Source organism: Mytilus edulis, chromosome 1 (genome assembly GCF_963676685.1).
Source record: "Mytilus edulis chromosome 1, xbMytEdul2.2, whole genome shotgun sequence".
Lineage (NCBI taxonomy): Eukaryota > Metazoa > Mollusca > Bivalvia > Mytilida > Mytilidae > Mytilus > Mytilus edulis.
Genome location: NC_092344.1, coordinates 93,757,967 through 93,785,390, shown reverse-complemented (window position 1 = coordinate 93,785,390; position 27,424 = coordinate 93,757,967). Strand labels below are relative to the sequence as shown.

At 33.1% G+C, this 27,424-nt stretch overlaps 1 protein-coding gene across 1 annotated transcript; it reads left to right on the top strand.

The window, feature by feature from the left end:
- Nucleotides 1-7,155: 7,155 nt before the first annotated feature.
- Nucleotides 7,156-20,737, top strand: LOC139490994 (platelet glycoprotein Ib alpha chain-like). The gene is made up of 4 exons (XM_071278251.1): nt 7,156-7,510; nt 8,217-8,603; nt 19,886-19,973; nt 20,423-20,737. Exons 1-4 carry the CDS (start codon nt 7,156-7,158, stop codon nt 20,478-20,480), a joined length of 888 nt encoding a protein of 295 aa, XP_071134352.1. The 3' UTR covers nt 20,481-20,737.
- The last annotated feature ends 6,687 nt before the right edge of the window (nt 20,738-27,424 follow it).

Sequence of the window (27,424 nt, the reverse complement as noted above, 5' to 3'; positions counted from 1 at the left end):
TCTAATGAACCCAATTTCATACACTTAGTTTTTTGTGCATTGATTTTCATACTGTTATTGTTACACCAAGATTGTATAGCATTTAAATAATTTTGCAATATGCTGTTTATTTTTTCAATGTTTTTATCGTGAAAATGTAATGTTGAATCATCAGCATATAAATCCATATTGGATTGTTTAACATGAAGTGGTAAATCATTTATATATATTAAAAATAACAGCGGACCTAAAATAGAACCTTGAGGCACTCCATACTTTACAAACGATTTATCAGATTTAATGTTAGCGTATTGGACTTCTTGTTGTCTGTCAGACAAATATGATTTTATCCAATCTATTATATGTTTTCCGATATGATAAAATTTTAACTTTTCTAGAAGTATGGCATGGTTAATAAGGTCAAAAGCCTTACTGAAATCTAAAAACACTGTACCAACTATTTCTCCATTATCTAAATATTTTAACCATTCGTCAAGTAGTTTAGTTAGCGCTGTTTGGCAGGAATGACCTTGTCTGAAACCTGACTGGGCGATATGTAACAATTTTTTATTCATAAGGAATTCATATAACTGTGTACATACATGTCTTTCGAAAATTTTAGATATGGTATTCAAAATAGAAATTGGACGATAATTTGAGGGAATATCTCTTGGTCCTCCTTTATGTATAGCAGTTACTCTTGCAAGTTTTAATTTTTGCGGAAAACGATTTGAAGTTATACTTTTGTTTATTAAAAAAGTTAATGATGGGGATATTATTTCTGCACTTAGCATTAAAAATTTTGGACCTATTCCATCTAAACCTGCGGATTTATTAATATTAAGATGTTTTAGTTGAGAACACACCTCTCCAATGGAAATGAGTTTCAAATGAAAATTTTCAGTTTTCTTTAATTTTTCACTAGTAAAATTTTGTAGCATAGAAAAATCCATATCTGAAGTATTATTTCCAATAAGTTTTTCAGCTACGGATGAAAAATGAACATTAAGAGTATTTACAATATCGTGGTTGTTATAAACCGTTTGATTTTCATACTGCATTTTAGGTGGAAAAATATTATCCTCTTTTGGATTTAACTCTTTAATATGATTCCAAAGTTCTTTACTATTTTTGGAACTAGTTATGGCGTTTTTGTAATATTCCTTTTTTGCATTAAATATTAACGACGTTGTTTTATTACGCCACTTTTTAAAGTTTATCCAATCTTTTTTTGAAAGATACATATTCCTATATTGAATGGAGTTTTTAATTTCTTCATTAAACCATTCGGCTTGTTTAAATGTTTTTACTCTTTTAGTTTTCATTGGTGCATGCTTGTTTATAACTTGATTAAAAAGTTCATACCATTTGTCGACAGCAATATCAATATCATCTTCCATTTCAACAATATGAAAAGGGGTTTGATGTAAGTCTGTACAAAAGGCATCTTCATTAAATTTTTTGAAACACCTATACTTTATTTCGATATGATTTTCTTTTTTTTATCTTTATATTGATTTTTCTATTTAAGCATACAGGATAGTGGTCACTTAAAGCATATGAAGGTACATGACAATGGACAATATTTTCAGGATTAGTAGTGTAAATATGATCAATTAGAGTTTCAGATTTGTCACAAATACGTGTTGCAGTGCAAATTTGTTGTTGAAGATTAAAATTGTTTATGAAATTGATCCATTTTTTATTCTCAATTTTAATCAAGTCAATATTAAAGTCCCCCATTAAAATTATCTCTTTGTTTTCTGAAAGAGCTGCATTAAATTCTTCCTCAAAAAGATCTATCCAGGACTGAGGGGAATTTGGTGGTCTATAAATAGTACAAATGAAGAAAGGTTTAGATTTTGGAAATTCTACCTCTAACCATAAAGTTTCTAATGTATTAATGGATAAATCAGATCGATTTTTAACTGCAATAGAATCTTTGACATAAACCAATAGGCCACCACCATCCTTACACTGGCGATCTTTTCTGAAAATTTTGTATCCCGGCACTTTACATTGTTCATTGTTAATGTCAGGTTTTAAGAATGTTTCAACTAATCCAAATAAATCTAAATATTTGTTGTTTATAGTAATTATATTTTTTAACTCGTCAAATTTAGATAAAATATGTCTAACATTAAGGCATACAGCATTGAAACCTTTACATTTTAGATTAAGACAGTTTTTTTGATAATGTTTGTTTCTATTACAATTAGGTTTTGAGCTGAGGCTATTAGCATATTTACCATTTTCTGATTTTTGACAATTTTCTGTAGAACTTTGGTTTTTATAAATTCTCAGCTACAGACATACATTTTTGAGTACATATACATTTTGATGTATTACAATTTGGACATAAATTAAGAAGTATATCGAAATTGTTATGAAGTAGTAATGATTTACTATGATTTGATACTTTGTCTACAAATTGAAATACATCAGATTTATCCTAAAGTGTGTGACAGTCTTTACAATGATGACCATAAAAGCCACAATTAAAGCAGATACCATTGAATGTATTTGCAATGGTTTGTCTTTTACCATGCTGTTCATTACTTTCATTATTGGACTGAGAAATAGTTGTTCGGTTGAAAATGATTACAACTTTGTTTATGTTTCTAAGTAAAAGAATTGTACCCTGATTAGTGAGGTGTATTCCATCACGGTGGTAGTAAGAAGAAACGAGATCGCCGCCTCTGGAGACAAATGCATCTGTTTGTTTGATGATTTTTAACTTATGTTCAGTAGAAACCCTGTGTAATATTGCATTATAAATTTCTGTATCAACATTCCGTCTTGGACAAATCTCAGATACAGCAATGTTTATGCCTGGGTTTATCGATTTGACAGTTTTTATCATATCATCATATTTTTCTTTGAAAGCTTCTGGATGTATCCTTGACGAGGCATCATTTCCACCAACAACTAAAATAATACTTTTGTAATGTTGTATATTAGATTTTTTAATCTTTTCTGTTAATGTTGGTACTGTTGCGCCTCTATTTGTTCGTATGTGAACATCTTTTCCAACTTTGTTTGCATCGATGCCTTTAATTATGGAACTTCCTATTATCAATGTTTTTTTCTTTCCGTCCGTCTGGAAATATTTGAGAGTTTCTTATTGTTGTATGTGATTGATCTATATATGTCTTTGATGTATTGGCTGTGTTGCTGTTAACACTACGATAATCTATATTTTCATTTGATTTTTCCACTTCAAAGTTTTTGGCGTTGTAATGTGTACGGCTTGGTAAATCTTTGACTCTATCGGCGAGGCTTTGTATTTTGTTATGAACGTGACTAAAATTTTTGTCCTGGTCAACTTTAACCAACTTGACACTGTTTTCAATGTCATATAAATGTTGTGTCTGGTGTTCGTCAATAGTACACATTTTTTTTTGAAAAAGCGGTAATCCTATCGTTGACTTGATCGATCTTATTTTGGAAATCTTGTTTGTCTTCTATACATTGTTTGTCTATTGATTTAACGAGTTCAAATAAACTGTCGGTTTTATCTAATAGTTGATGTAAAAGTGATTTGACAGAGTTTTCATCTTGTGTGATATTTTCACGTGCATGTAACAATTCATTAACATTCTGTAATGGTTGGCGTACTGTATCGGAATGAATTTCTTTTATATCTTCTTTCTTTTTTATGTTACTTTTATCTTTGGTTGATATCTCAGAATTTTCTTCATTGATATTCTTATTTTCCGTGTTTGAACATGTATTAGATGTACATGTAATAGACATAATAGATTTAGCTTGCGAATGTTCAATGTTTTCACATGATTTTTCATTTGTCTTGGTTGAATTTGAATGATTTTCCTGTTCCGGAAAGTTTACAGAAATCATGTCATAAATGCATTTATTAAGCATATTCAGATCAACTGGTTTTCCATTGATTTGATAGTTTTTCATACAGTTAAGTACTTCTGGAAGATGATCATTGATGAACACAAGTAACTTTTTTCTATTTACTAGTAAGGACGAAGTTGTATGGTACATATTTATAGAAAAACAACTAAGTTTTATATTTCGGCCTCGTGTATCAAATCCTTCACATTTTATTTTATATTGATCTTCAACATTGACAGTTTCTGATTTGTCAAATACCTTTTTGTATATGATGTTTCCTTCATTTTCTTTTCTTTTGTTATCATAAAAAGTATTTAGTGCCCATCTAAATGATTCATAGCAGCTAGCGCTTAACCATATTCTAAGTCCACCGTAATTTTACTTTTTTCCAGCCGAATTTGTCCCGATTATTCCGTTTTTAATCCGTTACGACAGGGTCCTGATTCTGCCGACTACAATCCGACAGATATCCAAAAGTGAACCGATGCTAACGGAAGATTAGGAAACCGTTTCATGTGAAAGTCTCTTCCTCAAAAAAAGAATGTTGTTACATTATACGGATGCCAGATGTCTCATGGAACAAGCAAACTTCAGTGTTGGATGATGTACTTTCCTCCACAGGGTATTTTGCTTGGTGATCCGAGTCAGGGTTTCGTCGTATAGTTCTATGGACAGTCTGATTTAGTTGATGGAGGCTTCTATAGATATATATAAGAAGATGTGGTATTAGTGCCAGTAAGACAACTCTCCATCCAAGTCACAATTTGTCAGTGTCATACAGCTGGCTGAGCTGCTCCCTTCTATACATTATATTGACAACGAAGTGTGAACATTCAAGGTCGTAAAAATGCCATTTGTTGTTGAACAAAACAAACAGAAATAATGGTTAAAATATCTAAAATTGTGGTACAGCAGTCAACATGGTATTAGTATCTTTATCACTATAAAATCAAACAAAGACACACGTAACGGCACATAGACATTCGAAAAAAATGAAAGACAAGTATACAAATATTAACCATAGTACAATAACGGGATGCATAAGTACAGAGCCACGTCATATATAACAAAGAAAAACAAAAAAGCATTCAAACAAAGCACATTGGTGAAAGACAAGAATAAAACAATTTACCATAGCACAATGACGTCAAATATCACCAACAACAGACTAAACAGTAAAAGTAATTATTCATAAAGACAAATAAAAGAATACTTTAAAATTAAAATCGTCTCGTTTATCATAGATTCTGGTACTGAGATGACCATGTATACGACTGTATTCCGACAATAAAAGGAAATTACAGATCATTGAGGACAGTAACTGACTTGTTTTGACTTTCGTGTCTTCGCTTTATTACATTTTAACTAGTACATGCACCATGTCAAAACCTAATTATTATTAGTCTTTTAAACTGATTTTTAATCATCACATCAACCATTATATCACCATTTCTTGAAGCGAACATAAGCTAAAAGAACTCGCCAATAAATTGTTTTGGGGCGGATGAAAACACGGTCTATAATATCATTTTTGATTGACCAAAATTTTATTTATACTGCACTTATTCTATTTGAGCATTCAAAATGCGTTGACTGTATATTTCTGTCATATACCATGTATACAGTCACTTCCCCAATATCACTTTCCTCATGAATAGTAGAGCCTGAACTATGTTTAAATATTCATGACGACCCTCTTCAACCTGTAGCGTGGAACAACTCAAACTTATTTCTTTTACAATTGTCGGAAAAAACATATTTCACTTGATCATATTTTTTGTTTCAAACCTATAAATCATTATGTTTTATGCTTATTGTTGATATTGTAGTCGATACTCGAACATATTCAACACCAATTGGTTTCAACAGGTAAAGTATATTGCATTGCTATGTATATTTCCCCACCAGATGTAAGGCATTTTAAAGGGAGATTATCCCCAATATTTAAATCAAATAAATAACAATTGGAAATGGTTTTTTTACCAGATTGCAGTATAACGAAAATAACAGTGTATTAACTTGACATATAAACGATATAAGGATTCGTCCCGAAACGAGGTAATAGCTCGGAAGAACCTCGCATTTCCAGTTTCTAAGCCTCATCTTTATATCGTTAATATGTCAGTATGTCAGAACACAATTATTGTCTATATTGAGGTTTCGCAAAAGGAAATCACCAATTACGCAATTGGTGAATTGCACGGTGTTTGGTAATGATTACATTACGTGAAGTTCTTTTTCTTTTATTATTTACCAACATCTTTACAAAAAAAGAAAACATAAGAAGTTTGTACTTTTTATACAGATTGCATTTTGATTTGTAAATATTTTAAAATAAAGCTGTTAATCATTGCAAAATATGTATCCTCAGGCATAGCCAATACTACTACATCGCTTCTATCTAAATCTTTACATATAAATCGTGTACCAAATCTGATTTGTGCTGCAATAATTTACATTCAATGCTCTCGTCTTTATCTCTTAATGTTAAAGTCCACAATTATTTGCGCCGTCTTTGTGAAGATATATACCCAATTTATATGTGCTACCAACGTTTAAAATGTGTCTTTTCCTTTATTGAGTTATCAGTTGGAAAGCAATCCTTTAGAAACGACATTTGTTGCTACTTTCTTATGACACAATAGTTCGTGAAAAGTGTCAACAAAGGGATGTAACTCGTACATTACTATCGGAACCGCTTAGTCAGAAAATATCAACAAGAAGTGTATAACAGCGTAATAATCTGCACAATTTTGACACAGGCCAGTGCATAAAAATCCTCATCACCTATTTTAAATTCAGTATAGGTTTTCCAGAAGTAAAGAAAGAAATTGCAACTGATGTGTTGAAAAAAAATTGACGCGACGATAAACGACCGCGAGTTTGAAGGCCTCGTGTTCCAATTTAGTACGCATAATCAAAACAATTTGTATGTTAGAACTAAAAAGTTTACACGATTGGTATATGTGACGTACAGCTTGCTTTGATTTGATTTTATATCATGTTTTGGAAGAAAAAGACTCGTTTTTGTTGAAGAAAAAAATGCCCAAATATGGGAGTCACATGACTTCCATTGTTGCTTTGAAGATTGGGATCATACCGGGGTCAGCTTTCCGACTGTTTGCACACAGTTTATGTTATCAAAGTTTGCATGTTGCAATTGAATATTTTGTATTGAATGATATTCACTGTATATTAAATATTGATAGCATAATCCTTTGACTTTATATTATCAGTTCTCTTTGTCTTCATTTGTATGTGAGATAATATTTTGTATTTCGTGTCATGATCTAAAATAGTTTAAAAGTGTACAGAATGAAGATCTACGTATTGGCGTATATTATCAATTTTTTTATATGCACTTACTTTTATTATTCATGTGATGCATGTGGATCAGGTTATTGTACAGTAGAACAATGGGCTCCGTGGGGTTCGTGTAATGCTTCATGTGGAAGAGGAGTACAAGAGCGACAGAAAGCTATCTGTTGTGATACTTTCAAATATCATTCACTTAAAGCGTGCTTAAACAGTTGTAACATTCCAGTCAGTTGGTGGCAAGCAAATGCGGTAGAACACAAACAGTGTGGACAATGTCAGAGAGGAGGAACATTTGATATAAACCAAAATACTTGTATCTGTCCTTCTGGCTATGGAGGATCCTGTTGTGATCGTAAGCTAAACATATTGCATTGAAACATTAAATGATAATTTCGTCTGTTTAGTATAACTCAAGTATTTGCAATGCTTTACTTTTTTAATTAATATACACAATAAACAAAGAGATTTTACAGATGTTTGATGTAAATACTGTACACCAAGTATATGATAATTTCGGAAATTATTGCAATTGTATCAGTATAAGGTGCTGATTAAGATTTTTTTTTATCTTCTGATGTTCTTTAACACAATAGTTTTAGTAAACAAACACAAGATTAAAGCATATATTTTAGTATAAGTCTTCTTGATATGGACAAAGATGCAAGTATATATGCTGTGAAGTGTTAATGCCTGTGACGATAATATTAGGTTCGAGGTTTTTGGTTTTTTATATTGTTTCCAATAATCTGGTTAACAATTTTTAATTTAAGGTTATAAAATCAGGAAAGAAAAAAAACATAGAAATTAAACAGTAGATGCGTTATCTATGAAAGATCAATCGAGTAATTATTTACTACTAATTGTATTATAAGACTCTGGAAAATGAAAAAAAATCTATCTGATCAGTTTGTATTCTATGCTTTCTTTGACATCAATTTCAACTGCAATTGCATATGTATGACAAATGTGCTCTTTCAAATGAAACTTCTTAAATTGTCACTGATTCGAATGTAGATATACAATGGCATGACAACTTGATCATTTTGATTATTTTGCAGTACAAACAACATTACCTACAACCACGAAAACATCAACAACAACCACAAAACCAACGACGACAAAGACAACCACAAGATCAACGACGACGAAGACAACCACAAAACCAACGACCACAAAAACAACTAAACCAACGACGAAAAAGACAACAACAAAAACAACGACTGTGAAACAAACAAACAAACCAACGACGACAGAGTCAACCACAATACCAACGGTGACAAAGACAACCACAATACCAACGACGACAGAGGCAACCACCAAACCAACGACGACAAAGACAACAAGACCAACGACGACAGAGGCAACTACCAAAATAACGACTTTAAAGACAACCTCAAAACTAACAACGACAAGGACAATCACAATACCAACAACAACAAAAACAAGTATAAAACCTAAAACTAAGATTAGTTTGTTTACCTAATAAATTACAAATTTAGTATCTTATGCGGGGTTCACACACTGCCGATTATTGCTCCCGTTTGAGACACTGCTTTTATGTGCTGGTTTTAGGTAGTTTTTTATTGATTTTTTTAATTCTGTAGTTAATCACCACTTCGATTTTAACATGTTTATATATTATATAGTCATTATAAATTTACTGTTTGCAAAAAAATGAATTATTCAAAATACTAAGGAAGATAACCTTAGCCGTATTTGGCACAACTTTTTGGAATTTTTAGTCCTCAGTGCTCTTCAACTTTGTACTTGTCTTAGCTTTCGAACTTTTTTATCTGAGCGTGCGTCACTGATGAATCTTATGTAGACGTAAAGCTCGTCTGGCGAATTAAATTATAAACCTGGTATCTTTTGATAGCTATTATTTGTGAGTTTCTTTGTCCTTATTTTCTCCCATTTTTGTGAGTTTCTTTGTCCTTATTTTCTCCCATTTATTTGTATTGTAATCCTGTCATGTAATGTTGTCATTTAAATGTTATATTTAACATTACCATAAAAGCGGGAGGTTTGGCTAGCCACAGTATTAGGTTCAACCCACCATGTTTAGTACCAAGTCAGTAAAATAGCCATAGTTCTATTTTAGTTCGTTTCTGTGTGTGTTGCATTTTAGTGCTGTGTTTCTGTTGTTTCGTTGTTCTCCTCTTATATTTGATGTGTTTCCCTCAGTTTTAGTTTGTAACCCGGATTTGGTTTTTTTTTCTAAATCAATTTAATGAATTTCGAACAGCGGTATACTACTGTTGCCTTCATTTATCTTTGTTTCACTTTAGTGTTGACATTCTTTTCCTTTAAAAACTGAACACGCACTATGCACAGAGCTCCAGATAAGTTGCGTATTTGCGTGATTACGCAATAAAAAAAATGGATAACCCAATACAAATGACCATTGCTGCGTTCAATAACCCAATTCATGAAGAGCAAAACCCAATTATATGTCAAAGCTATGAGTTTTCAACCCTTCTGATCGCTGTCGAGTGCGTTAATTACCCTTATCAATGAAATGTTGACGCGTAAATCTATTTTTGTAATATTTATAACAGGAATTCTCTAAGGGAATTCTTCTTCCGTTCTATAAATAGAGCGTAGAAGCTGCATCTTGATTGGCAGAATTATACTTGATCTGTGTCCCTGTATAAAGTGTATGTTGCTCAATACTGTATCCCCGGTAAACATAAGGGACCAGTTGATGAAATTTATTTCAGCAAACATGAGTCGGCGAGGCAGAAAAAAAGCACCGCTAGTTGCAAAATCTTACAGTCTTTTGAATTATTTGACAACAGACCGCCATGCGGAGGCACAGAAGTTTGCACGCCAAATAATTAATACTATAGTGGAGGAGGCTACAACTCCGTTTACATATGACATAATAAACGAGATAATCAACAATGCCGTTTCTTCATCAAATGAAAATACCAGCAAAAAACAAAGACACACAGTGTCAGATAAGACCTTCTTCTCCTGGAAAGAAAAGTATACTTGGCTACAAAAAGTCGATAAATCGGGGGTCGCATATATATATTGCAGTGAATGTAAATCTGCCACAAGGGACAAAAACATAACGAGCATTTGGGGCCATGAAGGGACCTCAAATATTCAACTCTCAGCAGTTATAAGACATAACGAGAGTGCAGAGCACTTGGATATTGTCAATAAAAATTTCCCAATTACTAAAACTGACTCGGATTTTGAATGTGATGAGATTGAAACAGATTCTGAATCACAGTTCACCCTTATAAATGATGATAAAATTTTATTCAACACAATTTACCATGCATCGAAAAATGAAATGCCAACAACCAATGTGAATGGGCTGTTAGACTTGCAAAAGAAAAACGGACTTGAATTCAAATATTCAAATTTAAGCTGGGACACTATTTCGGAAATTCAGTCTTGTATTGCCAAAACACTCACCAATGTAATAGTAAATTATATTAAATCATCACCTATATACGCAATTATATTGGATGAGAGCACTGACATAGGGGTAGAAAAAAGATTGTCTATTTGTGTTCGATACGTTAAAAATGCTGAACCTATCACCACCTTTCTAAGTAACATACATTTAAATGATGGTTGTGCAATTACAATAGTAAATTGTGTTGTTGGTGAATTTTCAAATTTAGGAATTTCTTTAGAAAATTGTGTTTCGTTAGCAACTGATGGTGCAGCAGTTATGCTAGGGCATAAAACAGGGGTAGGTGTGCAGATTAAAAGCAAATATTGACTATATTGTCTACAAACTCATTGTGTGGTCCACCGACTGAACCTGGCTTGTGTTGACTCCATTAAGGAGAAAGACTTTTTGGTTAAATTTAGAGATAAATTCACAAATTTATTCAATTTCATAACTGCCTCAGCAAATCGAGTTTTTGCTTTAAAAAATATTCAATCGTTATTAAATGAACCAGAACTGTCAGTTAAGGATCCTCATTCTGTAAGGTGGCTTGGCCTAAAAAATGCAGTGGAAGCTGTATTTGAATCTTACTCTTCGATAGTAGCAACGTTATCAAAATTTGCTGCTGAAAAATCACCTGTCGCTAAGGGATTACATAAATACTTCAGTTCCTACAAAGTTGCACTAGTAACAGCCTTTATGTTAGACGTTCACACAGAGCTAAGTATACTTAGCTGTAGCTTCCAAAAGAAAAATTTGTCGTTTAGTGAAATTCGTCCCCTGATTGAAGGAACAATTGCAATTATTGAAACCATGAAAGTGTCTGATGGTGAAGCTCTACTAGAAATGCGTAAAATGATTGAAACTTCAGGAGATGAGAAAATGCTTAAGGGAGAGAAACTTTCTTTTTCAGTAACCATGGATAAAGAATTTCAAACAATCAGAGATGACTATGTAAAAAGTTTGTCTAAGAATATTAAGAAAAGACTGCACAGGAAGGACGGAGATCTGTTGACAGATTTTAGTTTAGTTTTGGAACCTCTGAGCGTTATCGCCGCAGATGTCACAGAGACTGACAATGCCGTTGATAGACTTTCTGAATTTTATGGTCAGGAAAAGAAAACTAAAATTGTTGAAGGAAATCTTATTAAAGGAACAGAAGTTAAAGAAAAGATTGTAGAACCATTAATAGATGGAGTAAAACTGAAGGAGGAATGGATCAGACTGAAAGGAATGATAAATGGTGCATACTCGAAATGTGACACTTATCAACTTTGTAGAAGACTTATACTGTTACACAAAGACATCTTGCCAGCATTTTCAAAGCTCGCAATGATAGCTCTATGCTTGAGTCTGACAAGCGTAGAATGTGAAAGAAGCTTTAGTACACAAAACCGTCTTAAATGTAAATATAGGGCATCTCTGAAAGAAAAACAACTTAACATTATGATGAAAATAAGTATGTTAGGTCCAGTTTCGTCATCATTCAACCCCTATCAATCTATTCGTTTATGGATGACCAAGAAGAAGCGACGTCGGGGGAGACTGTATGCTCAGTACAAACCAAGACCATCTAAAATTCCAAAGTTGTCCTCTTAATTGACAATCTGAGACAATGATCACAATACATAATTAACCAAAATTTTGTTTCAGGTAGAAACATATGGAAATAAAAATAAATATTTGTGTTACCCAGAATTTTATTAAATTCAATTAACATTTATTTTGTGCTTGAATCATAGTGAATAAATCTTATACCTGTTATAGGTACAGTAGTAACAATTGGTACTGAACTGCAGTGACTTGGTATTGTAACGTGTTTGGCTTATGAACTATATGTTCGTATCCGTTTTCACAGAATCTGAGACACTCCAATATCAATCTTTTAACTAACTCAAAAACCCAACTACAACTTGGAGGCTTTACTTAAAACTACAAGACCAACTTTGAAACTTAATAAAGAAATAACACTATTTACACAAATAACTTTGTATCAAAAAGTAGTCTGAAAACTAGAACCTCAATTTATCCTTGATCCTTTCACTGACTCCGAGGTCCCAACTGATTTGACAAACAATTATATTAAACTTAAGAATAAGCTTCAAAAATCCTAGGTTCCTGAAACACCTAGTTCTGAGACACCCAGTCTCTGAGACAACTAGTCTCTGAAGCACCTAGTTCCTGAGACAACTAGTTTTGAAGCACCTAGTCCCCGGAGCACCTAAGTCACCAGATTATTACAAGCTATCTGTTCGAGGGACTGCGACCATTCCCGAGGGAAATTACAGTATCGGAACAACCCGGTAGCTTGCAACAATCGTAAAGACTTCAGAAACCGCTTGCTTCAAAACCACAAGCTTTCAACTCAAACTAGGTTTACAAACTTTCCTTTTAAACTACTTTATTGGCTGGTATTCACTTTCCGATGTTCATCCGTCGACGGCCAATTAATAAATGAGCGACTTGCAATGAATCGGTGTCTTTATATACCAAGAGCGCGGACCTCGAAGAGAGCACCCTAGCAACAATTAACGCGTCTCCTAACAACCAAGGATAAAAGACTGATTTTATATGTATTATTCGTTAACGCATTGTTCAAACGGGTAATTTATTATGGATAACAATTCAACGATAAACTATAGATATTGTCTTATGTCTAAACTGCATTTTTGTCACATTACCCACGCCTCCGATTTCATGCGTCCTCGCATGACTAACATACTTTTATTTCCTATTTGTATTTACACAAAGCAACTGCAAAAGAATAAGTTTTAAATGTCCCTAACAAATTTTGCCTCTGCAGCGGCCCCAAGGAGCCTACTCTTAACGAAATCTGCAGGAGGGGTCTTTTACATGCACAGGGCGAGACATGTTCCTGTACATGGGGCCTCGGATTTAACGTCCCCTTCCGACGGACTCTACAACATATATATCTATATATTGTTTTTCTCTTTGCTGAGTGTATTTCAACAGACCTCAACAGTTACAATAACGATAACATTTTATAAAAAACAACAACAACCAAACATTGCTATCTCAATAACCAATTAAAACTCAACAAAATATAGAAAATTCTTCCTGAACTGTGTGTTTTAATTCTTTATTATTTCCAATATATCTATTAACAGTTTTTAGAAATTTCAAAAGATCAAGTGATTTTTCATTTCTTGGAGCCACAAATTTTACTGGTCCTGACGGCCTTATTGTGCTTCTCGTTTTAAGACAAATTTTATTAACAGTCTCCACATCTGTTTTGGGCTCTCTAACAACTTTTTCTTGTATCAGACTGTTTTCGTCATTATTGGCCAAGTTCTTCAACTCTACAAGATCTGACATCTCTTTTCCACTGTCGTGTGTTTCATCTTGATCTTTTGGTAGCTCAAAGTTTTCAGCACCATTACCCTGGTGACACCTTGTCATATGACGTCTATGATATGCTGTCTTTTTATACCGTCTGTTACACTGGTAGCATATCAACTTGCTCTTCTCTTGATCTTTATTTATAATTATAATACCAACTTCTGGCTTTGGTATAACAGGTTTTTTTATGTTTCTAGACACCATTACTTCACTAGTAAGAGGCAGTTTTATAGTTGTTGCAACATCTACCCTGTAGCAGCCTATCTGACCTTCAAAATGTAAACGGTTCTCTCTTCCGTGTACCCAAATGCTACCTTTAGTAATATTTATTACACAATTTTGGCTTCTTTGAAAGTCTATTCCCAATATACCATCTACGTTTAGGTCTGCTACTACAGCAATGTTTGAACAAACATGTCCATTTAAGTCAATGTCAATTATAGTTTTCCCAAACAGAGTTAAGGGAGAACCATTTGCAGTCAGTATCTCTCTGTCCATTGGTGACAGAACCTGAGATTTCATAATGTCAAACATCTTTTTTGAAATAAGGGATACTGTCGCCCCTGTGTCTATAAGCATCTTTGCTTTACAACCATTGACCTTAGCCTCTATAAACATACCAGCCTCATTTGCTAATTTGTTAACTCCTATTACACCGTTCTGTTTTTCATGTGAAACTTCGGGTAGGTATTGGGAGTTTGGATGTCCTCTTTTCACACTACTATCGGGACAATCTTTCTTGAAGTGTCCGAATTTTCCACAATTGAAACATCCTCGATTCTTGTGATTCTGGTATTGCGCCCGAGTCTGCTTTAAAGCTCTAACTTCTTGCTGCAGATCAGTCAAAGCTGTCTGCATGTTTTTAAGTAGCTCTACTGTTTTGTCGCTAGCGTCACTGTTGGTCCCGTCTCTAGTTATAGCCCTTGAATAACCCTTCCCATTATCTTCCTTAATTTCGGCCTTATTAAAAGCTTCAAGTTCAACAGCGTGTCGAATCGCGTCGTTCAAGTCAGCAGGTCTAGCTTGTTTTATCCTTAGCCTCATGTCTACACTCATGAGTCCGTCTATAAACTGCTCTTTAGCAAGTGTTTTCCTAACGTCATTTGGGGCTGTTGGATATGAAAGGTTCGCTAAGCGTCTTATGTCCTGACCTAATTCCGGAAGGCTTTCTGAAGCCTTTTGACGACGCTCCCGTAATTGTGTTCGGTACAATTCCGTTTGATTGGCAGGCGAAAATCTCTCTTCAAGAGACATGACAAGCTCTTTAAAATCTTGTCTTTTATCTGTGGGTAGATTTCCTAGTACCCCCTGGGCCTGTCCTCTCAATGAGACTGCCAAATATAAACCCTTTTCTGACTCTGTCCAGCCATTTATACGCGAACAGGCATCAAAATGAGACTTGTAATCTATCAATGATCCTTGGCCGTCAAACGTAGCGGGCTTTATGATATTTTTGCTTTTGTTGTCTCCCCTATATGCACCTAATTTGTCTTGTGGTTTTTGTAGACTTTTCTTTCGTCTCTCAGTTACAAAATTTGTCTCAAGAACAGAATCTGAATAAGTTCTCATTTCTGGTGTTAATTTTACAAAATCGGGAATATCTTTATTATGTATTTCAGGCCGTGGCATAACTTTTGTCTTAGCCCCTACCCCAACGTGTGTACTTTGGAGTATGTTGCTGCCTGTACCAGAGTCTGGGTCTGGAATTCTAGCAGAAGCAATTCCAGAGTCAGATTGTCTTGGACGTGTTGCTTGACTAATAGGAGTTGACTGAGCAAAGTCTGGGGTATTTTCAAAACTCTTATTTCTTAAGCACTCTATTTCCTTGTTTAATTTATCTAATTCCCTGGTCAAATTTCTTGTTTCGACACTGTAAGGGTCATACAACATTTTATCTTCTCTGTATGCTCGGGACATATTTTGAAGAATAATTTAACAAGTTTTCAAATATATTTTATTTAACAATCTGAAAATCAATGTATTTACAAAACAGTGTGTTGCTTCTTGCAAGTAATGACAAATAGGAAATAATGACAATAAAACAATGTGATTATTTACATATAATATTGAAGTTTCTCAGATCCCACCGCTGCTAACCAATTTTGTAACGTGTTTGGCTTATGAACTATATGTTCGTATCCGTTTTCACAGAATCTGAGACACTCCAATATCAATCTTTTAACTAACTCAAAAACCCAACTACAACTTGGAGGCTTTACTTAAAACTACAAGACCAACTTTGAAACTTAATAAAGAAATAACACTATTTACACAAATAACTTTGTATCAAAAAGTAGTCTGAAAACTAGAACCTCAATTTATCCTTGATCCTTTCACTGACTCCGAGGTCCCAACTGATTTGACAAACAATTATATTAAACTTAAGAATAAGCTTCAAAAATCCTAGGTTCCTGAAACACCTAGTTCTGAGACACCCAGTCTCTGAGACAACTAGTCTCTGAAGCACCTAGTTCCTGAGACAACTAGTTTTGAAGCACCTAGTCCCCGGAGCACCTAAGTCACCAGATTATTACAAGCTATCTGTTCGAGGGACTGCGACCATTCCCGAGGGAAATTACAGTATCGGAACAACCCGGTAGCTTGCAACAATCGTAAAGACTTCAAAAACCGCTTGCTTCAAAACCACAAGCTTTCAACTCAAACTAGGTTTACAAACTTTCCTTTTAAACTACTTTATTGGCTGGTATTCACTTTCCGATGTTCATCCGTCGACGGCCAATTAATAAATGAGCGACTTGCAATGAATCGGTGTCTTTATATACCAAGAGCGCGGACCTCGAAGAGAGCACCCTAGCAACAATTAACGCGTCTCCTAACAACCAAGGAAAAAAGACTGATTTTATATGTATTATTCGTTAACGCATTGTTCAAACGGGTAATTTATTATGGATAACAATTCAACGATAAACTATAGATATTGTCTTATGCCTAAACTGCATTTTTGTCACAGTATATAGAAAAGTTGTGACTTGTCGATTAAGCACATCATAGTCCATAGATAAATTTGTTTACTTGTAATATAAAATAAGATCCATGTGGTATAATTACCAATTCTAAAAATCTCTATATGAGACCAAATGATATAAATGTTAACACCTATAGCAGAGGCAGGTCACTGTACTGTTTTCAACAATGAGCAAAACCAAATACCACATAATCAGTTACTAAGTGGTTTGTTTTCTTACTTTCTTGATATCTTTGTTTTCCAATAAAGTATAAAAAAGTGGAATTTACCTAATTGACCTCATTTAAAACTTAAGTGTAATACATGTATAAACTGACAACACCATGGCAAGAAATGCAAGACAGCCAAATACTACTTACATCTAAAAACTTCATATATGGTTTATTTCTACAAATTGTGACTTGGATGAAATTGTTTTGTTGGCACATCTTCTACTTCTTATTTATATATATTTATATATATATGCTCTAGAAAGGTAATAAGTTATTTCCCCACAAGGGGCACCAGGTTTTAAAAATTTGACAGAAAATACAAAACTGACAGAACGGTTGAATTAAACCTGATATAATAAAAGGAACATATTTAAGAATATGATAACAGTGGAGGTCACATTTTGGTATGAAATCATTACATCATAACAATCTTGGAGTTGGAAAAAAACCCAATGCATCCATGAGCTTGGTGGTGAAAACCCCAATAAGACAAGAGCCTGAGGGGTGAATAAAAATACATAATGCAATTGGAAAAGTATTTCACTCAATTATTTAAAAAATACAAGGGTAAAAACCCCAATAGTTGAAATCTTATCTGGAGCTCTGTATGCATGCGTTATCCATTTCTAGCTAAGGGGTTAAATTAAAGTTCACATGAAAAATGATTCAATGAGGTCGAATTATTCACTTAAATTGTTGATAACTGACTTGTAAATGACTTGTTGATAACGGATTTTCTGAGGAGTTCGATATTTTTGTTATTTTACTATCTGAATAAAACGGGAACATGAATTATCATTATATTTTTATTACAGAGGATGACCTTGAGGTCACTCCGATGTATTGTTATCGCTTAAATTTCCGTCATTCATAAATTCTAGTCAAATTAGTTTTGGGTTTTCAACACCAGTGAAAAAAGTGCATTTTCATACCTGCGATTTCTGTTCTCCGGTTGTACGATGTTTCAACAAAATATGGAATCATTTCAGTTGTTGATTTAGTGGTGAAAATTTGACTGAATTATATCTTAATAAATACGATTTTATATGTTTAATTGCTGTTTCAGAACGAGGTCAGGTGCTCTTGTTCATTCATAAAATTATCGTTCATTCATAAATTTATCGTAAAATAAAAATCACTACACAGGTTATACGTGTAGTGTAAATGACCACCTGTAATCTAAAAATAGCGGTCTCACTAATAACGACAAGAAGAACTTTTAGCGACAAGAAGCGTCAAGAATGGACAAGAAGAATAAATTAAGCGACAAGAAGACTATTTAGCGACATGAAAACTGCTCGTACCGCATGAGGATGACACATATCAAATGAACAATTATGTGTGGGACTTAGTTTAAGAAATGATGTCAAAGTAACACTATGAAAATATTTTTAGTAAGCTGAAATATATATTTATTTTTTACATGTTTATGTCTTGTAAGTTATTTTATTTCTGTCCCATTTTTCAACACATATCAAATGAACAATTATGTGTGGGACTTAGTTTAAGAAATGATGTCAAAGTAACACTATGAAAATATTTTTAGTAAGCTGAAATATATATTTATTTTTTACATGTTTATGTCTTGTAAGTTATTTTATTTCTGTCCCATTTTTCAACATTAGCGTCTCGAAAGGTGTAATGTTTTAACTGAATGGTTAATTTAAATTAATTATGAAAATTGTTAAAATTAAATAAATAAAAGTAATTATTGCCCAGTTACAAACACTACCAGGGGATAATCCATAATTACCCCCAACTTTAGCCTGGTAAACTTGTTGTCTCCTTGTGAAATATAAAACATATTAAAAATGATTTCCTGCTTAAGTCTTTTATTGATATAAAGTCAAAACCTTCTTGCTTTTCACTAGACAACCATGTCCTGTCAGGTTTAATTCTTATATATGTAGATGAAAGATAAAAGTGTCCCAAAACATTAACATGGCAGCAATTGCTTTTACATGTACAGCCTTTAAGGCTTTGATTTTTTTACAGAAGAGTGTCCACCATGCACTTGCACTGCACTATAATAATTATAGTAGAATAGAATTATCATATATACAAATAGATGAAAATGATATTTATCGGTCGTCCAACTGTCTATATCAATCTGCTCAGCTCTTAATAAAACTCCATATCACGGCTTTGTGACGTCAAATACGTTGACCTGGCCTTAATAACTTTGACCCGGACATATCAGCGACGTCATAATGTTTGAACCGACGTTGATAAGTTTGACCCGAACTTATCAAGTCCAGCCCGATAAATCGATTATCAGGTTATCGGCATATTAATATTGTAAACTATCAGCTGCTCGACATAATATGAAGGCTTTTTGATCTCGTTCGCTGCGCTTACTCGACAAAAAGCTTAATATTATGTCTCGCAGCTGATATTTTACGATATCAACATGCAGACAACCTGATAATCGGTACATACATGCAATCGTATTATCAATAATATATATAACAACAAACCAGTGTATTCTCTACGACTATTATTATACAAGTATAATAGTCCAAGGTATACTGATTTCTTGCACTACAATATAATAGTTATTACGGTGAGGTTGAATTTCCTGTCATTTATTCATCATCCAAGCACGAACTTGTATCAGAAAAAAATATCTCTGTAAATTAACCCAAGTTTCAGGTATAGAGGTGTGATCTGTTTCTGTGACATGTGCTTTTGACCATCCACAAGAACCTGCGGTCATCCGATGTTCAGTACTTCAGTACTTTGATTTGATTATTTCAGTACAGCCATGGGCGATAGCTGTTATATCAGTATCGTGTCTTGGAATAGTTTCTACATGTTGTTTTTGTCTGTGGTGGCATGTTAGATCGTAAGTATTGCATCCGAAAACATTAATTGACGCCTGGTAGTATAAGCGCTTGACATCAACCGTCTTGTTTTTTTCTTCCTCGGTTTATAATGAGTTTGTTTACGTTTCGATCTAGAAACACATGTGTCCTGATATATCATTGATACATAACTATTATATACTAACACAAAAAATAACTTTTCGGGTTTTTTATGCGAAGTTGAGTTTCATCCAATATGTGCATCCAATATGTGCAAAACATGTAATATAAGAACACGAAGCATAATTTCTTATATAAGTTAAAAATTTTGAGTTTTAGTCAGTTTATTTAGGATGCCTATTTAACTTTTTGTCTGTCAGTATGTATTAAAACGTTCTTTTGTGAAGTTTAATTATTTCAAGAGGGGTAACCCTCCTATTCTTACCATTAATAATTTATTGATCTATTTTAACAATGCATTTATTTTTAGATATATGAGGAAAAACAGAGTGACGAAAATTAAACCTGCTGAAGAACAATCCTGTTGATTCGACTGATTATTTGTAACAAAATAGTGTGTTTAGATACATCGTTGATTCATGACTTTCAAGTGTTAACATGATATTGTCATTAAAAAAAGAATAATTTTACAAAAAGGTCGAGACGTTTTTTTGACATAAATCTGGTTCATCAATGTTCTGGACAGACGGAACATCATTACCTGTACTAACTTTGTTATCTATTCCCTAGTGTGTGTTTTATATATATGCATGCACTTTAATATGATGATATGGCTTCCATATTTTGAAAAATTATTAGTAATTGTCTCTTTGGTCGATTTTCTACATTTCAAGTTGCAAATATTGCATGTAACAAAGTGACGAAACATGTAAATTATATCGGGTTTCCTAAAGAGTTATTCGAAATAAATAAAAATAAAATACAAAACACATTGCCTTGTCATACTGAAGGAATACGGTAGAAGTAAATCACTACGACATACAAAGCATTTGAACAACGAAATAAAACAAAATTCTATGAAGTAAATAACAATTCAATTCAATTCAATTTTTTTTTCAATTCAAAGTTTTATTGCCATATAAACTATACAGTTTGTGACAACATCATTAATATGTTAACGAATCATTAGATTTAATTTTTATGAAATGTTTGTGAAATTGTTTTGTCTTTTCGAGTCTTTCGGTTAAGTCATGACATTGTCATTTTCTCCCGAGTTTTTATTTCGAGTTCTGAACGTCCCCTAGACTAAAAGACATTATATTTTGAAAGACATGCTTACATACATTCATTTCTCTAGAACTTCAAGGTAAACCTAAATGGTCCGAAAAGTGTCAGACAGTTGTCTTTAGTATGTAAATTATGTATTTACACACTGTTTGTTTTGCAGTTCTTCCTATTTATTTAGTTTGCAAAACCTGTATGTACAGTTAGTTTTAAATTGGGCATTAGTTCTAGCAAAACATCTGCATTTGGTGTTAATTCAAGCATTGAGACAACAATTCTTTAATTTTTATGCCCCATCTACGATAGTAGAGGGGCATTATGTTTTCTGGTCTGTGCGTCCGTTCGTCCGTCTGTTCGTCTGTCCGTCCGTCCGTTCGTTCGTTCGTCTGTCCCGCTTCAGGTTAAAGTTTTTGGTCAAGGTACTTTTTGATGAAGTTGAAGTCCAATCAACTTGAAACTTAGTATACATGTTCCCTTTGATAAGATCATTCTAATTTTAATGCCAAATTAGAGAATTTATTCCAATTTCACGGTCCACTAAACATAGAAAATGATAGTTCGAGTGTACTGTGGACACATTCTTGTTTTACATAATTTGCATAAGTACTTGGGACAGGACAATTATTTTCTGTTTTCTGTATACTATAATCATGTATATACTATAAACAAAGTGTATTTGCTATTTACTATCAATTCCAATAGTTTACTATCCACGGCGATCACTGATATTCTGTATACTACATACATATACTATGCAAATTCCAATGGTTTTCTTTGGGGGGGGGGGGGGGGGGGGGGGTCTTTACTATTCACGGCGGTAATTTTAGTATATATATATATGTATGTTCATAGTATACAGAAAACAGAATGAATAAAAATAGTAGGTAATTGGAAAAAGGGGAAGGGCAATAAAATGTGCCCAGTCCTCCAAGTACCTTTGACTTATAATACCTCTCCTGAAATTCTCAAGTTATATTTTTTTTACAGTTTTCATACGCTCTCTTCCCCGCGATTTCGCGGATGTGTTCTATTATATATTGTCTTTAAAACTTTAGGTTTTAGCTTCCTGAATCAATTTGTTTTTCAATTTTCTAGGTTCGGATACGAAAATCGTACAATTAAAATACACTGTAATTTATACAAAGTCAAAGCAATAGGTAAAATCCGTATATGTATAGTAAACAGGCACATATGTAATAATTTGGAAAGATCAAACGAAAAGAATATTACCAAGATGGAAGGAACTATTAACGGGGACACGAACATTACCCTATAGGGTACAATATGAAAATTAGGTGACAATCAATTTTACTGTTTGACCCGCAGTTACAATTTACACATATTATATTCGTCTCATTTATTTAGAAATGATAAATTTAAGCGATCATGTCACCTATTAACGGTAGAGGGTATTGCATCCATTACATGATTTTCGAAAGGTTTATGAAATGCATATAAGGTGAAGCAGTGAAATTTAAAGGAAGCATCAAGTATTATGGTATACTTTAGAATTAATATATACGATTCTGTATATAAAGCATGCCATACATAAAGGCAATTATGTGTCCCCTTTTCTTTGCTTGAATTTCAATGAGGATTTATAAACTAATGTCCTATATCACAATATGCATCATAGCTAACCATTGACTTAAAGGAAATATTTATTTTTGTTATCAACTTACGTATCAGCTATAGAAAGAAGATGTCGTATGATTGACAATAAGACAACTCTCTACAATAGACAATATTACAAAGAAATTAACAACTATAGGTCACCATATGGCTTTAACAATGAGCACAGCTTATCTCGTATATTCAGCTATTAAAGGCCCCGAAATGACAAATGTAAAACAATTCAAACAAGAAAAAATAACAGCTTTATTAATGTACAAAAACATTAACGATAAGACAAATATGTAACACAGCAACCAATGACAACAACTGAATAACAGGCTCAGGACTATGGACTTGCAAACAATAAATGTGGTGAAACATGTTAGCGGGCTTCCAACTCACCAACGGCACAGCATAATAACAAATTGTAAAAATTAGTTAAAAACGGCTCATCTCATAAAAAAAACAAATAGAAAACATCTTAAAATACATAGGGCGATGACGAGTACGTTTACACCCCCACAGCAAATAAAAAATACATCCGTACCCATCCGATATGCAATAGATTTAGTACCAGTGAAGACGTCATTAAACTTCAGAGAAAACATTGCGTGCAATGCCAAGATACAGATATGAACAGATTGTAGAGGCATGCAGGTCCATATTTAATAAACATAATATCTTGTTTGATTTTAATTCACTTATAACAAAATCAATATTTATATCATTAAAAACTATCAAAAAATCGTTTTTTCAGTGTTGAATTGGTAACCTTTAAGATTAAATGTATTTAAAGGATTAAAAAGTTTATCCGGATCGATTCTAAATTTCCGGGCTAGATACACAACATCTCCATAAAAATGAGGGTGAGTTATCCGGTTTTGAATATGTTTTCTACCAGTACAATCAAAATTAAAATCCAAATCTTTGTATTTATGGATGAATTTAGTAAAGTTTGTCATTCATTTATGGAAGTATCTGAAAATGTACCCGTAAGGCATAGATAACGTTCATTGAAATACCAAACGACACACCAGACACGGGCGTAGCGAACGAATTGTGATATATAAACACCGTATGATCGTTCCTCATATCGTAAAGTTCAGTATAATTTAAACAGGTTTCTACTGAGTTTGGTTTTTAAAAAAACCTTTTAAAAATCGTAACAGTACACGAACAAGTCTGCTAAAAAGGGGCACAATTGATACCCATAGGAATACCTACAACCTGTAGATAAACTGTATTGCAGAAACATACATTAATATTATCAATGCAAAAGTTTACAGCTTAAATCACACATTCAGTATAAGTATATCTAGCATAGTTACCTTTCTCATTAAAGATGTAGGCTTAAGTGAGTTGCAACAAATATATTTGCAATCAAATTTACGACCATTTTTAAATCAAAAACAAAAAAAATATGTTGAAAATTCAAAATAAAACGAAAAGGACCATCAAAAGTGTTCATCTCATGGCGACATAAATAGCACAGTATTTTATTTTCCACGACAATTCAATGAAAACAGGTAAATTAACATTGTTATTTTAGTCTGAGGTAAAATAACAAGATCTCTTACATACATGTATAATAACTTACTTATTGGACTCCTTTTATATCTTTTTTTGGGTGTAAATGTCAACGCTTTACAAGAAAAGCTTGAAACAAATAGTTCTGCTTCATGTCCTGACATGTTTGATATCAACCATAAATATTTTGTATTTGAAAACAATGAACTTAGCTTTCCAGGCCAAATTTGACACTTGTGGAACTTACGAGTATGTCCGCCGTTTGAGAAAATATTACGCTTTTGGTTGTTAATTTTGAAGCTTCACAACATTATACTGATATCACAATTTTTGTGTAATGTATGCTATTATATCTATCGGCACAAAATTGAGGTAACGAGACGTAAAATCCCATAACTTGAAAGTTCATTGCGGTATTACGTTTCAAATAAATGATTTGAATGCTAATCATTCCTTTGAACATTCATTGGCTGCTTTATAATTACGAATATGAAATAATTAACACGCTGGTTTGTGAAACAACTATTTTGGGTATCATTGAAACGTAAAATAAATCTACCAAACTAATAATTGAATTTCCGTTTTTTTTACTATTGTCATCGGTGAGACATTCCATGACTAAATCTTTTCAATGCATCTTATATAATGGCTCTTGAATAACTCCTCAACGTGTGTCATGACCTTCGGTTTCATTTAGCAACAATTGGGTATCACTTTCGAACCGTTTGCATTGAAATGAATGTTTAACAGAATATGCTCACCCTAAAGCACATCTAGGTGTTTTGATTGCATGATACTGTTCTAACCAGAATAATGATTTAATCTTGAATAATCAATAATGCCTTATAAGCCTCAGTTTTAATGTGATACCTCGGTTTATAATTTTTGAACATCTTAAAACATGTTAAATAAAGGCAACAGTAGTATACCGCTGTTCAAAACTCATAAATCCATGGACAAAAAACAAAATCGGGGTAACAAACTAAAACCGAGGGAAACGCATTAAATATAAGAGGAGAACAACGACACAACACCGAAACGCAACACACACAGAAACGGACCAAGCAATAGACAAAACACCACGAGAATAACAAATATAACATCAAATACATGAATTTGGGATAGACAAGTACCGTGCCACGTCTTATCTAAAAAATAAGAGAAAACACAAACGACTCAACGTTAAAATGCAACACACACACAGAAACGAACAATATTATAACAATGGCCATCTTCCTGACTTGGTACAGGACACTTTTAAAGGGGAATAAAAGTGGTGGGTTGAACCTGGTTTTATGGCATGCCAAACCTCGCACTTATACTTGGATTCCTTTGTGTCGTCTTTTTTAATCGCTGTACTTCTTTTTTTCCAGTTTATAAATAAACTCATTATTAATAGGATTGAAAATAGATATTTAATAAAATATATATATTCACCTTTGGCAGATCAGATATTATTTGCAATAATTATAGTAAACAGGATTGAAAAAAATATTTTAATAAATATATAAATTCACCTTTCGGAGATTCGTTGCAACAATCGTGTGGCTAATTCTTTTAGATATTAGATGACACACAAGATGGCACTTGCATCTGAGGAAAAACAAAGTTTTTGACATTAGCCGAGTGAGACAGTTATAACAAATGCTAGACAAAATCTCATAAAGGCATTCCATATTCAAACACAGTACTTGACGTAATCCATGATCATTTAAATGTCACACTATATCTATAAAAGGTCAGAATGTCTTTGATCAATTTGTTTCGCTGACAATTAAAACCAAACAAACTTCTTTAAAAGTACTTGAATGCTGATAACGTAAACCTTCTTGAACGTGGTTGGTGTATATTTTAAATCTCTTACTTAACACTGTTCATCGAATAAAGGGATATGATGTGTAAATGTTTTGTCTGAAACTGCTTTAAAATTCTTACGGGCTGGAATATTCCGATAATTTATTTCTGGCAGAATTTTATAACTTTTGTTCTGAGAACATGCATATTGAGCAGTTTAGCTGTACTATTTCGTTTCGAATTAAATAAATATAATTCATGTAAATCAATTACAAGTACAAATACCGTTTCGATTCCTAACATCACTGAATACACACTAATTGTCGTAATCCGGATACGGTGTAAAATTTTATGCACCTCATTTTTGTTGTATACCATCTTTTGGTTTAGACCCCTCGATCAAGACATTTGTTTTGCATGAACACGTATGAAGATTGCGGTTTTTATTCTAAGCAATCATAGTTTTAACGTTGTTTTCAATTTAGACTTGTTTATATTTTTTCGTTTGTGTTTGCATTAATTTTTCCTTTTGGTAACTTTGATCCGTTGATCCTATTTCGACTCTTCAAATTCAAGAGTCTATCAGAAATTGAGGTACATTATATGGCCTTCCAAATACCTTTTCGATTCCTTACATCACTGAAGAGACATTTATTGTCGAAAACCGGATTGAAAACAACGTTCAAACCTGTGATTGCGTTAGATAAAACCGAAATTTTTATACGTGTCCATTTAAAACAAAGGAGTAGGTCCAGTAAGACCCTTTTGGGCCCCAAATTGTAGTAATTTTACAAACTTGTAAAAATGTAAACTTTTAGCTATTAATTGTTAAGAAGAATACTTCTGCTACATAAATATGGGCTGTTTTGATAATAAAATGCACCTATATCGGGTATTAGCATCATTAAGTCACTGAAATCCTCGAAATGTATGCATTTTGGTTAATTTTGACGGTTTCCGTTTGAAATGGAAGTGACAGCATTTGTGTTCATTCTTTATATTTAAATGTAAGTTGTATTTGATGATAATACATACGGATGCGACCACTTTCATTTCTGACAAAAAACATTTGAAAAGTGACATATTATGGCATATTTGAAAGATTTGTCATATTAAGCTTGATTTGGAGCGTTTTTAGTGACAAAATCAGTTAAAATCTTTCACATCTACTAATTGATTTGACTAAAGTAGACACTTAAGTGTTAAAAAAGTGTCCAAAATTTTTTTTTCCTATGAACCTGAACTTTGAGGCCAAAAACGGCCCTCACCGGACCTACTCCTTTTTTGGTTGAGGGTCTACATATAGCACAAA